The following is a 14,662-nucleotide window of genomic DNA, read 5'->3' as shown; positions in this document are numbered from 1 at the left end:
TCAGGAGTAGTGGACAACGGGGCATCTGTGCCTGTCCTTATCAATGACAACATTTCAGTTCCCAGCTTCCACAGGGGAATGACTTGGCTCTGGATATTGAAGTACCTGCCAGTCACCCACCTGCCCTCTTCTCTATGAGACTTATGTCCTAAGCTGGCCCAACAATCCTATCACCAAAAAAGCCCAAGGATAATGAATGGAGTCCAGTAACTTCCACAGCGGTGTCTTGAGATAACCCTAGAGATCCCTGACCTTTGGTCCCCAAGGCTGCTATCACCTTTCTCCTTCGAAAGCAGCCTCTGCTTCTATGAGCCACCGTTTCCACAGCATTCTACAACTCTGCCTTGGTTTCAGTTAGAGTCTGGTTCTGATTTATCAGAAAACTCGTCATGGGCAACTCTGCCCAAATCTAAGCACATCTCAGGAGAAGGGGGAGAGGGGAATCCTGTGGAAATGCTTCCCATGTACCACAAGGAGAAACTGCTGGTAGTACCAAGTTCTGTAGAGCCTCTAATCACAGGTCCCGTGCGCTTCCTAGCGCTGCCTCTGTGGATGGATACGGTCAGTTAGGTAGCTAGGATTTCAGCTTTTGAAGTGATCAGGCAAGGTGAGGTCTTAAAAATGAGCTTACTTCATGAAATCCATGGGCTGTCAGAATGCTTCGCACCAGGCGACTGTCCGTTCTCACAATCTTATAAGACAAATGATAACGCTCTAAAGAAAAACACAGAATCAAGTTTAGTAGTCACAAAATTTAATTACAAAGACAAAACTAACGAGCAACATGGACATTTGCTTAATGTACTCATTCTATACTGATCTTACAGCTACCGTAAATCAGCTGAGGACGCTTGGAGCCAAGCCTTCCTTAAAATATAAATAGTGTGTTGTGATGGGGGAAGGGGTATGTGCATACCAAGCCCTGTGCGGAGGACACAGATCAACTCTGCAGCTGTTTCCCTTCCTCTTCCCTTCCAGGAGCTCCAGGCCCTGAACCCGGGTCCTCAGGTTTGCAGGATAAGCATTCTACTCTGAGTCATCTTGCCAGCCAGAGACCAAGCAAGCTCAGAGACCACAGAGTTCACTCAATACCAAGGGAAACCTACATCTTTGTTTTCACTAGTTGCCAGCTCAAATGTAACAAGCTTTCAATGAGGAACGTCCACAACAGGAGCAGGTAGTGGAACAGTGCTGCTACAGATGAGGAGACGTAGGCATTAGGTTCACTTCACAGTTGCTGCAGGGTTCAAAGTACTTACAAGCTTAACAAATTAGCACATTAGCAACAATTACATTATGTCTTGGATCTGGGGGTTAAGGTACATTTTTATTGTTAATTTCTTGACACAAGGCTATACTAGTAACCTAGACTGACCTTGAACTTGTTACATAGCACAGCCTAGTCTCACATGTGCACTCTTGCATCAAGAATTACAGACATGCACCACCATATTTAGCTTTTTTGTCTTTTACTAACTTATTTATTTATTTATTATTTATGTGAGTACACTGTTGCTCTCTTCAGACACACCAGAAGAGAGCATCAGATCCCATCACAGATGGTTGTGAGCCACCATGTGGTTGCTGGGAATTGAACTCAGGACCATCTCTTAGCCATCTCTCTAGCCCCCCTCTACCCCCATTTGTCTTTTTAATTATTGTATTTCAATACAATTCATTTCATCTCTATCCATTTGTCTATTTTTCATCTTAAAATCATCACTCTGGGGAAAAAACCCCATGCTTTTCCAGACTGAGAACTGTAGGTATTTAAAACGCTAAGGGCCCCTGTTCCAGACAACCCTCTATGTCTACAAATGCTGAATATCGATCGGCACACCTTAGATAAGAGCTCTCTCCAATAGGAAGAGTCCAGGAGGGCCCTGCAACTGCCCCTTTTAAAGAGGCCTGTGTGTGCTTTCAGTCCAGCTTGTCACCAGCCTCCTGACCTTGTGCACATTTCCTGCTGGCCCCTGGAGACAGAACCTGTACCTGGACTGTGTTTGAGAGGAAAATCTGTAATCATGTGAACATTTACTCTGAGCTACGGCAATAGTTCTTTCTATATGCCCCTAACAAACTGAGAATCTTAGCTAAAAATTCTATGGGAATTCTTTTTGGCTATTGTGTTTGTTTGTTTGTTTGTCTGTTTGGAGGACAACGGTTACTCCAACCCAGGTTAGAGTGAATTGATGATCCTGCCTCAGTCTTCCAAGTGTTGAAATTACAGGCCCAAGCCTGAACACCTGGCTCCAGATCCGTGTCTTTGAAGGCCTGTATCCTGAACAACTGTGAGTACAACGCAGACATTTGCAAGTGCATTGCTCAATGCTCAGCTGCATCATCAAAGACAACTATGTTTCTGATGAATTTATACCGAAAGCTTCATAAATCCCAGCTGCACCCACAGACACATTTGGGCCACTGGAAGTCTTGGTGTGTACTCTGCAAACTGAATCACAAAGATGGGCATGGACAAGCCAGACTTTTTCTAAAGCCCGGCTCAGGCTTTTCCCAGCAGCCCCCAACCATTACGTTTTCCTTATAGTATTGTTGAAGTTAAAAACAGGGCAGAGTCCTACGTGTTTGTTCCAAAGTAGAGCAGAATGTCAATTACAGTGTTCAGACTGTAAGCAAGGAGGCGGGACCCTTCCTGCTAGACCCCATAAGACAGAAATGTTCAAAATTAACTGGAAACATGTCACAACGAGCTTGAGTGGGCCCCCAAAGGACAAGTTTGAGCCAGTCTAGCATAAAAGTGAGGAAGCAATGGGGTAGATTATAATTACAAAAGAAACAGAAATCCGGGGCTGGTGAGATGGCTCAGTGGGTAAGAGCACCCGACTGCTCTTCCGAAGGTCAGGAGTTCAAATCCCAGCAACCACATGGTGGCTCACAACCATCCGTAACGAGATCTGACTCCCTCTTCTCGAGTGTCTGAAGACAGCTACAGTGTACTTACATATAAATAAATAAATAAATCTTTAAAAAAAAAAAAAAAAAAAAGAAACAGAAATCCGCATGCACAAGAGAGATGGTATGCCAGTTTGCTTTTGCTGCTGTAACGAACAAGCTCGGCAGCTTAAACCCAAATCTGCAGCCTCCTTGGTAACACAGACCCTACTCGTCTAAAGCAAGGCTGTGATCACCAGGCTCTGCTCCCTTCTATGAACTCCAGGTAGGATCTGGGCCCTTCACTTTTCCAGCGTCCAATGGCCACCTCCCCTCAGTGCTTTGTGGCTTATGCTCCCTCTCTGACTTCCAAAGGCAACAACGGCAAGTCTAGTCTTTTTTCACCTTGTATCACTCTGGCCAGGTTGGCTTCTCGTTCCATGTTAAGGAACCCTTTGGTTGCATTAGACTTGACACTCCGGGATAATCCAGGGTAATCTTCTTACTTGAAGGTCGACCAATTAACCACTTTAATTCCCCTTTACCATAAAAGGTTTATATCCATAGGTTGCAGAGATTAAGATACACTGAGCCTACCATAACCACTCTCTGCTCCCTAAAGATTAACACTCCTCTTTATTGGGAAATAAATTCAACCCTTTCCAACATCCCTGTCAACTCAACCCAAAGTCTAAAACTGTCATTCAAATGTATCGGCTAGATATCCCCTAATTTCATCATCTAAATCATAAATCAGTATGATTCACCGTGGGGCAAAACTGCTCTCTATCAGTGAACCTTCAACAAATGATTTGCTCCTGAAATACAATGAACAGAGCTCCAGCTACATGAAGACTGGTTCACGCTGGGAGAGACTTTGAGGAGGAAAAAGTCACCGCATGGGTTCATAGATTCGAAACCTGGCAAATTGAAGTCCCATTTGTCGCCAGGTCTTCGAGCCAGGCTCCGTGACTCACAGGTCTGCCCTAGGCCTGAGGCTCCACCTTGGGAGTAATCCTTCAGCTGAGTCCCCTGCCTGGGGCGCGTGGTGTTCTCACAGAGCGTCCCTTTCCCCTTAGGTTGTCCCACTCAGACTAAGCTGGCAGTGTGTTTGCTGGTAAAACATTCCTAAGAATCCTGCAGGTCCCTCCCTCAGACGCGGCCTCACGCACTCAAGGGGGCCTTCCAGAGAACCCTCCCCGGCAATCTTCTGTCACAGCGCTCCATGCCACTGGCTTACAAGCCCACATCCTTTGCCACCCTGAGCCCACAGCAGGCCTAGTCCTTCCCACTGCCTGCCATTCTCACTCCTCTCCCTCCCTCCAAGGACCTCCTGGCAGTCTCCTTATCTTCTGGGTTGATCAGGAGCTGAAATCCCACCTATACCCTCACTCCCCTTTGAATCCACCACAGTCACAGGTCATGGGAATGAGGAGCTGTCATCTTTGGGGGACTATTTATCTGCCCACCACAAACAGGAACTCTAGCTAATGACTGTAGAAAGCGCAGCGGTGTAGTTCTCAGTTGGTAGACCACTAGCAAGTATGAAGCCCTGGGTAGATTCCGCAGCACTACACAAACGGGTATGGTGTGGTAGTGCACATTCGTAATCCCAGCACCTGGGAGACAGAGGCAGGAGGATCAGAAGCCCAAGGTCATCGGCTCCATATCAAATTCAAGGTCAATCTGGGGTAAGCTTGCCTCAAAAAAGTTAATTAATTAAATGGAATGAGGGCAGCAAGCATCCCACGACTTCTCCAACAGCTCAGGGACAGAGAGACACTAACAAGGCCAAAGACTCACACCACACAGACAAGGACTAACTAACTACACACCCATCTGCTGTGCCACTCCTTTATCTTGCCCAAAGATGTTTATGACAGATTTAGGAAAGTGAACGAAAATTTAGATCCTTTAATTATCACAACTACTGTCACTCACAGTTCCACTCCTGCACAAGCCAAGCAAGCCTGCCAGGTGTCTCAGGCCTGGAGCCCCAACACTCAAAAGATGAGGGCAGGAAGACGCTTAAGTTCAAAGCCTGTCTGAGGGACAAAGCGAGACCTTATTCAACAAAAGCTAAAATAATTTTTCAAATTTAAAAACAGTAAGAGCCAAAGCGTTATCAAACATAGCTCCCTCTGGAGGCATGAACGGTGCCCACCTCTGTGCGGGCCTCAGCACCATGCCACCGGGAAGGACCAGCAGGGTGCGGGGAAAACGGGAGCCTGCTTACTTGAGGATGACAGAAGGAGAAGTAGGAGGATGGCGCCACAGCACAGCCGCCAGGGCTGTGTCACTTCCTGCCCACAATCTTTCATGAATTACATGGTTTCTAGCCTCTACTTTCCCCCCTGTAAAATGGAGTTGACAATAACATTAGTTACCTTACAGTACAGTTGCAAATGCTACCTGAAGCTGTAGAACAGCTGCTACATAGTAAAAGTTACTTTGATATAGTTAAAAAAGCTAGTATATAGCAGAATAAAGACTATATATTTTTAATATTTGTTATCATACATAGTAAATCATATATCTGATATAGCAAACAAATTGAGTGAGTGAGTGAGAGAGAAGGGGGGGGTGCATGTGCATGTGAGAGCAGGGTGTGAGTGCCCAGAGGCCAGAGGTTCATGTCAGGTGTCCTGCTCTGCTACTTTCCACAGTCGTCCATTGAGACAGGGTCTCTCACAAGACCTGGAGCTTGGCTCACAGCCAAGAAGCCCTAATAATTCATATGCCCCACACAGTGTTGGGGTTTAAAGAGCACACAGCCATGCCCAAGTTTTGTGTGACTGCTGAGGATACAAACTCATGCTTGCAAGCATTTTTAACCACTAAGCCATCTCCCCAGAGTCCACTTAGGGGGCCCTAAGGATCAGATCCAGCCTAAAGACATACTCTTTGACCTTTGGTTTTAAATAAAAGTGATTTAGAATTTAGCTTAGAGAACTGAAAACAACACATACAAATCTAGCCTCTCAAAAACCTTTGTATGTTGATGTAATGGGGCCATCACAGTTAGATGTTATTTCTGAGTGGGCCTAGCATTTAAGTTAGTGGGCTGAGTAAAGCAAACCACCATCTCCTATGGGGATGGGCATCGTTCAGTCCATGGAAGGCTTAATGAAGGGAGTGGAAGCACTATTCTCCTTCTCTCCCCGCTTCTTCTCTCAGATACTCTTAAGCTAGAGTCATAATGCAAACTGAACCTACCCAACTGCCCAAGAAGAACCATATAGTCATCCAGGTGAGAACAAGAGGGAGGACCTGATCCTTGGCTGCCAGCACACTGCCAATCTCCTGCTTCTCAACCTGTGCGGTAATTTCACATCAACTCTACACAGGACAGAATTTTCTTCTTCTGTAAATGCTCACATGTACCCCAGCAAGCAACATGAAATGGTAGGACCCCGAAACTCCGAGACTGGCTGCAACAGAGCAGACAAAAACAAGGAACCAACTGATAGCACAGAGGTACCCTAGACAACAGAGACATCCCTAAGGGAGTTAGAAAAAACAGCATGAGGCAGACCTGGAGAGACTGCTCAATGATTAGGAACACTGGCTGCTCCTGGACGGGATTCGGAACTAGTTCCCAACACTCACACAGTAGCTAAAAACAGCTTGTAACTCAGATTCCAGGGGGACTAGTGCCCTCTTCTGGCCTACACCGGCACTTCACACATATGGTACACTCACATACAGTCAAAAACACTCAAACATAAAATTAAAAAGTAAAAAATAGCATGAGGCTGTGACTGGTATTACACACCTAATATCCTAGCACATGGGAGGCTGAGGCAGGAGGATCTAGAATTTGAGAAAATCCGAGGCTACATCTACATATACTGTCTCAAGAAACAAAGTATGCAAACAACACAGTAGCACGGGAACCTAGAGAGAAGATATAAGTGATACATGTGCTTTTCCAAATGTATTGAACAGAGCCAGGAGAGAGCTTAGCCACCTGAATTCAATCACAGGGGTCAACTCCTGAAAGTTATCCTCTGATCATGCACGTGTGCACTCACATTCTCTCTATATAGGCACAAATAAACACTTTAAGATACCAGTGTAAACTCTTCCATGATTCATGGTGTAGTAATATTTACTATCAGAAAATTTGTTCCACACCCAGATTCGGGAGGACAGTATTCACCAACCACGGCTGACTGATGAGTACTTGCCACGGGACCAGAATAACACAGGGCCAGATGTTTTATTTTACCTAACTTGAATTAATTACATTTAAATTTTTAAGATGGAATACTTAATAAACTAGTATGCCCACACAAGTCTGAACACCCAGCACTGAGGAAGTAGAGCTGGGGAGCACAAGTTCAGAGTCATGCATTGGCAATGTCCAGGTCAGCATAGGCTCAACAAACAAACAAACTTAGCTAATAAACTGAATGCTTGATTAGCTTTGGAAGTCAGGGGCTGGAGTGCAGCTCATGGTACAGAACACTATCTGTATGTAGAAGGCCCTGGGGCTCAATCCCCAGCAACTAAATATAAAAGCAAAACAGACAAGAGGATGGAAAGTTCCAGAGCAGCCCATGTGGCATAGTGAGGCCCTGTCACAACAAATATTAGAAAACACCTTTGAGGGGCTGGAGAGATGGCTCAGAGGTTAAGAGCACTGACTGCTCTTCCAGAGTCCTAGCAACCACAAGGCAGCTCACAGCTATCTGTAACTCGGGTCCCAGAGGATCTGACACCCTCAGACAGACATGCAGGCAGAATACCAGTGCACATAAAAATAAAACCTTAAAAACAAACATCTTTGAAACAACTCCATGAGTTTACTTTTTCAACTACAATGTTCATGAAGTCTAAACTGAGATACAGAGTAACTGTAAAACGCATACTCAATATAAGAATATTATGAGTTTCTTTATATTGAGTAAATGTAAAAATTATATTAGAATTATTGGGTTAAATAAAACACATTATAAAAGCTCAATTCACCTTTCCAACTTAAAACCGCCCACGTATCTTCCAATGCTAGTCTATGAAAATATAAACTTACTGAATGGACACTTTAGGTAGACTATAAAATGATGCTCATCCTATGATATATTTACTGTCATTTGGAAATACCTGTGTTACCACTGAAAAACAAATCCTATTTACATGTGAAAGTGTATACAACCAGGAAGGGGCTTGACTATGAAAGGAATAGCCATGTTCCTGGAGTATTTCCCAAATAAAGCATAGAAATCATACTAAACCAAACCTTAAAAGCCAACTCAAGAAACCGTCAGCAGATAAACACAACTATGAAACCAGCACAGGACACTACAGGATCCGCAGGACATAGCTAGTGCCCCAGATAACTCCTCAGAGGAATTTCACTATTTAAGATCTGAGCAGAGACACCACATGACCTACCATTTTAGAGAAGCAAAAATATTACAGATTGATTGTGTTTAATAATTCAGAAAACCAAGTCTGATGGTGGTGCACACCTCTAATCCCAGCACTTCAAAGACAGAGGTGGGTAGATCTCTGTGAGTTTGAGGACAGTATGGTCTACAGAATGAGTTTCAGGACAGCCAGGGATACACAGAAACTCTGTTTCAAAAACCCAAACAAAAATAATAATAATTATTCAGGAATCCAAAGCATACTTAGCAAAAGTCATTTACATTAAAAGTTAAAAAAAATTAAACCTAAAGGAACTTAGAGAAATAAAGAACAAAACTTTATAATATATAGTTGAAACAAATTTAATAGCTTTTTCCTTTTTTTTTTCCAGACAGGTCTTGCTATGAAGCCCTGTTCTCCAACTGAAAATCCTCCTGCCTTAACCTCCGTCCTCTAATCACAGATATGAATCATCAGTGCCGTAATCTACGGAAATGAGGATGAAAGACACCGTGCGTTCCAGAAAACTCTAGTAGCTTCAACACTGGATGGCAAGGCTGATGAATATTAGTTTCCACTAAATGGAAGCTACTCCAAGAAAAAGAAAAGGGAAAAGACAAAGAAAAAGACACAGGTCTGTTTCCTGCCGTGGAACGCACAGACAGTTTTTAACAGGACAAGCGCACCAAGAGCAGCGCACTGTAAGGACACTGGACTCACTCACTTCTGTTGTCACATTTGTCATTTTGGGTCAAATCATATTTCAAGGATTTTCTCAGCAGTCTTCGATCATTAAGGCTTCAGAGAAAATGACTAAGTCTTGTTCCTTTAAAAGGTAGCCTAGCAACTCACTGAGGGATTAGAGCACAAGGACCCTTGGGAAGAGAGAAACACTCAAATCCCAAAAGCAAGTCTACAGTTCTCTCTGAAATCGCTTATTATGGGTCATTTAAAAATAGAGCAGCTCCTATTCGGCAAGTAGGATAAGCAGCCTAAGTTTTGATGGCCCGCTATGTGCCAGACATTGAACAATCTCATTTGATCCTCATGATGCATTCAAGACAGAGACTGTCCCCATTTAACTAACAGTGAAACTGGCAAAAGTGAAGTAACCTGTCCGAGACACACTACTTCATGCTGACGCTGAAATGTAAATGAATGACCAAGAACACAAAAACAGACTCTCTGCCACACAACCAGACAGTGCTGATCCATATTATCATAAGCTGTGAGTAGGTATAGCTTAACCTTGAGACTCAGAGCTCAATCTATCCACACCTCAAAGGCTAATACTTCAGAGATGGCAAAGTTAATCCTGAACAACCAAAACAATCCTGAAGAACAAAGTTAAAATATTCAGTTCCCTATTTTGAAACTTACTAGGGGCTGAGTGTGGCTTACATGCCTGCAATTCCAACACTCAGCAGGGCTGGGAGATAGCTCAGCAATTAAAAGCACGTGCTGATCTGCAGAGCACCTAGACCCAGTTCTCAGCACGTACACAGTGGCTCACAGCCATCTCTACATCCAGTTCTAGGGGATCCATGACTTTCTTCTGACTTCTAGGGCCCTACACACACATGGAGTGCATACACAAATGCAGGCAAAATGCCCACACATATAAAATAAATTAATCTTTTTTAAAAAATGTTTTTAAAAAAATGTTTTTAAGAGATAGAGGCAGGACAATTGGAGTGAGTTCAAGGTGAGCCTTGGCCACAAACCAACCCTGAAACCAGCCAGAACTGTGTGAGACCCTGCCTGTTTTTTGTTTTGTTTTAAGACAGGGTTTTTCTGTTTAACTCTGACCATCCATCCTGGAACTCACTTTGTAAACCAGGCTGGCCTCTAACTCATGTAGATCCACCTGCCCCTGCCTCGCAAGTGCTGGAACTATAGGTATGTGCCACCATGCCTGGCAAGAGACCCTGTCTTAAAAGAAAAAAGTTCATTACAGTGGGTAACCAGAGCTACATGATACTGGCAGAAGAGTACTGGACAAGGGCTGGAGAGATGCTCAGTGTCTAGAGCACTTGCTGGTCTGACAGAGGACCTGAGTTCGGTTCCCAGCAGCCATATGGCAGCTTACAACCACCTGTAACTCCAGTTCCAGAAGATATGGCATGCTCTTCTGGTCTCTGGGGACACCAAACACACACATATTCCACTCACATGCACGCAGGCAAAACATACATACATATAAAATAAAAACAAATTTAAAAATGTCTAGACTAATGGCCTGTTAAGAGTACAGAATCAGGTTGGAGAGATGGTTCATCAGGTTAAGAGCACTGAAGACTCTTCCAGAAGACCCGGGTTCAATTCCAAGCACCAAAATGGCAGCTCACAACTATCTGTAACAGACATACATGCAGGCAAAACACCAATGCACTTAAAATGAAAAACAAAAAAAAGTTTAAAAAAGAGTACAGAAACAAATTCATAAATGGATGGTCAAGTGATTTTGACAACAGTACCATTTAATAAGAAAAGATACTCTCTTTCATCATGCTGAGACAACTTGCTAATAGAGGAAAGAAGGATGGCAGACACGGTAAGAAACAAACTCAAGATGAACCAAAGACTATTCAGCTCTGAATATAAAATACATAGAAAAATTCAATTTAAGCCGGGCGTGGTGGCGCACGCCTTTAATCCCAGCACTCGGGAGGCAGAGGCAAGCGGATTTCTGAGTTCGAGGCCAGCCTGGTCTACAAAGTGAGTGCCAGGACAGCCAGGGCTACACAGAGAAACCCTGTCTCGAAAAACCAAAAAAAAAAAAAAAAAAAAAAAAAATTCAACTTAGGTTAGGCAATGTGTGCTCAAACACAATCATTAAAGGCATACAAAACAAAAACATAGGTAAGTCAGATCCGAACAACACTAAACAGCACTGCTGAGGAAAAAGTATCTCACAGAAAGCAAAGCCTGCAAAAACATCCTACACAGTGGGGAAAGCAAAGCACACATCTGATAAAGACCGGGCCCTCTCCCCAGAACTCGGGAGGCAGAGGCAGGCGGATTCTGAGTTCGAGGCCAGCCTGGTCTACAGAGTGAGTTCCAGGACAGCCAGGGCTACACAGAGAAACCCTGTCTCGAAAAACCAAAAACAAACAAACAAAAAGATCGGACTCCCTCAGAACTCAATGACCACAAAGCTCTTAATTTGTTAAATGCTCAGAGCCTTGAACAGATATTTTGTCAAAGACATACAAAGAGCAAAATGCACATGGAAAGGTGCCCCAGGTTGTTAGGCAGTAAGCAAAGAAAATCGAAACCTCAATGAGCTACCACTTTCCAGTGTCCAAACAAATTGTCTATCAGCTGATGATGGATGAAAATAAAATGATTATAACCCAGCAAGGATATGTGGGACAACATGAGTGGACAGTAAAAACATGCTACGTAAGAGAAGCCAGACACAAAGGCCTCATACAGTGCACATCCATTAGTGGTTCTCAACTGTCCCAATGCTGCAACTCTTTAATACAGTTCCTCATGTTGTGGTGACCCCCCCCAACCATAAAATTATTTTTGTTGCTATTTCATAACTGTTATTGTGTTACTGTTAATGTAAATATTTTTGGACACAGCTTTTCAAAGGGACCACAACCCACAGGTTGAGAAACGCTGATTTTTATGATATGCAAAATCGGAAAATCTATAGAAACAGAAAGATTAGCAGTCATAAGGCACTGGCAGTATAGAGAAGAGGGAGCGGCTGCCCAAGTGATACAAATGTCCTCAAGCTGGAGCCCGGTGATAAATATGAACGAACCAGACACCAATTGATTGCACACTCTAAAATGGTCAACTCTGGGACATGTTAAGTAAATACGACCTGAAAAATAAACACATACACATCATTTTGAGAAACTCAGGAAACAATTTAAGAAACTATGAATAATATTTGAAGTAACAGCTCAATGCGTGTTCTCATGGCCAAGGCCTCTCTGTCTGTGTCATAGTAACTTGTTCTAGAGTGGTCAGGGTCACGTCCAGATCCCCGTTCTATAGGAGAGGTTACACCTACCTCCAATTACTCGAATATTGTTGTCCTTTGTCAAAATAGCCTCAGCATGGAAAACCAAAACTGGAATTCTCCTGCAGCCTCCTGTCCACATAATACATGGGTGATCCCTGCAGGCATAAAACATGCTTCATTAATTCACAGCTCAAAATCGGAATTAACAGCTGAAGCAGATGACTATGGCTTGTCCCTACCTCATACTTGGCACTAAACAGAGATGTCACTTAACCCTCTTGCCCACACTATCAGCAAGAGGCAGAAGTGTCTCAGTTACTTGTCTAAGGCCATACATAGAGTGTAAGATACAGGAGAGAACCCAAGGACTGCTTTCTCCCGGTACTTCCTTCAGTAAAGTTCTGCAGAGTGAACACTGAGAATTTAAGCTATCCATTCCTTAAATAGAATAGGATCCACATCAAAAGACTTACTCTCTAAAAACTCACATGATCACAAAAGCCAGACCACAGACTGCAGAGCCAGGATCTATCCTCCCAATCCAAATTTACAACTGCACTGTGGCCAGGACACAAGTTTTAGAAACTTGGCAGCCTTGGGACTTGCCTTTAGCCACCAAAGCGTTACAGTGAAGAAAGCAACTACTATATCTAGTTTGTTCTCTAGTAAAATGAATGCGGATGCTTGCTGTTCTTGATGTTGGAAGTAAACAAGAATGTTAGCTTTCTACTGCTATGATACAGCACAACTACTGAAAACAACTTGGAGAAAAAGGTTTTCTTTCAGTTTACATGTCCTGTTAACAGTCCATCATTGAGGGAAACCAAGGCAGAAACTCAAGCAAGGCAGGAACCTGGAGGCAGGAACTAAAGTCCAGCCATGCAGAACACTGCATACTGGCATATCCTCTTAGGCTGCTCAGCCTGCCTTCTTATATAACCTCAGACCACCCCAAGCTGGGCCTGTCTACATCAATCTTAACTGAGAAGATGCCCTACAGACTTGCCTACAAACCAATCTGATAGAGACATTTTCTCAATTGGAATTCCCTCTCCCTAAATGACCTTAGCTTGTGTCAGTAGACACAGGAAAAACAGGCAGAGTCTGGAAAGAAGCCAGAGGTCCTTGTCCATCTGGCACTAGCTCAGACTGGCACCACTGTGCCTTCACATTTACAAACAATAGATTACACTACAGTTAAGAAGGCCCGAAAAAACTCAGCACCACAGTAAACACATCCACAGCTGCGAAGAGCCCTGGTCCTGGCTGCGGAAGACAAATCCCTGATAGAGAACTCTTTCCACTCACAGACAATAAAAAGATAAAAGAAGAAATAAACTATTAAGGTAATTATTAGTAGAGTAACCTAAAAAGTACTTCAGGCAGATGTTAAAATGTCATTAAAAGTTCTCTCACAGAGGTTGATTTCAATTAAAAAAAAAAATGTCATTAAAAGTTTTCTGACAGCCGGGCGTGGTGGCACACACCTTTAATCCCAGCACTTGGGAGGCAGAGGCAGGGGGATTTCTGAGTTCGAGGCCAGACTGGTCTACAAAGTGAGTTCCAGGACAGCCAGGGCTACACAGAGAAACCCTGTCTCGGAAAAAAAAAAAAAAAAAAAAAGTTTTCTGACAGAGATTGATTTCAATAAAAAAATAACATTTTCTCTTTAAGAAAGCAAAACAAATCAGAAAATAGCAACACTTGCAGGTTAGTGGAAAAAATTCAAAATGATTAGGAAACTAAAAATTGGAAGTTTATATCTTCATTTTATACCTGAAACTGGCATATTGTAAGAAAGGTTGCTTTGTTAGGTATGAAGAACAAAGTATTTGGAGATTTGTCTATTTTCATCTTATGTATATGAATGTTTGCCTGCATATATGCACGTGCACCACATGCATGCCTAGTGTCTTCGAAAGCCAGAAGGTGGTGTCAGGCCACCTAGAACTGGAGTTACAGCAAGCTGTAAGCTACTACCTGGACTCTGAGAACTGAACCCAAGTCCTCTGAAAGAGCAGCCAGAGCCCTTAATTGCAGAGCCATCTCTCCAGCTCCAAAACAAAGTATGTGAATGATTCAGACTGAAACAGACCAACTGTGTGGCTGACTTAATGAAATCCTAAGAGTCAGCCAAAGACAGACAGAGAGTGAAGCAGTTCCAAGCCTCCTGCTATACTGCTATACTGTGCCTTCTTCACACTAGCACCATTCTTCTCCCTCCTTTTCTATGAGCTCCTGCAGTAACTGACATAATGATACCTTGTGGAACAGAAATTAAGACTACTAATTTTTTTTTCAGAGACTAAAAAGGCCTTATGTCAAGTTCTTAGATGGAAGTTTCCACAACTACATATAAATTTGTATCTGGGGTAACCAACCAAGATACAGAATAGTTTCGGTATACTTGGT

The 14,662-nt window shown here is 43.3% G+C and overlaps 1 protein-coding gene across 11 annotated transcripts in view; it reads right to left on the bottom strand.

Annotated features, from left to right (window-relative positions):
• The window catches only part of Ttll5 (tubulin tyrosine ligase like 5), a 238,267-nt gene that overhangs the window by 218,911 nt on the left and 4,694 nt on the right, over positions 1 to 14,662 (bottom strand). For 10 of the 11 annotated variants that reach the window (XR_015045248.1, XM_029484762.2, XM_021178935.3 and 7 more), the window contains exons 3-4: positions 12,299 to 12,405; positions 632 to 714 (exon numbers count right to left, since the gene is read on the bottom strand). Coding sequence is in view for 9 of the 11 variants with exons in the window: in XM_029484762.2 (XP_029340622.1) it covers positions 632 to 714; positions 12,299 to 12,405 (190 nt within the window). In the remaining 2 variants the exon portion in view is untranslated. Of the gene's footprint in view, positions 1 to 631; positions 715 to 12,298; positions 12,406 to 14,662 lie in introns of those variants that run through there. The other variant, XM_085830563.1, reaches the window with a different exon arrangement.

This window comes from Mus caroli, unplaced genomic scaffold (assembly GCF_978045245.1).
Source record: "Mus caroli unplaced genomic scaffold, Mus_caroli_1 scaffold_14, whole genome shotgun sequence".
Classification (NCBI taxonomy): domain Eukaryota; kingdom Metazoa; phylum Chordata; class Mammalia; order Rodentia; family Muridae; genus Mus; species Mus caroli.
This window is presented reverse-complemented; position numbering and strand designations above follow the sequence as displayed.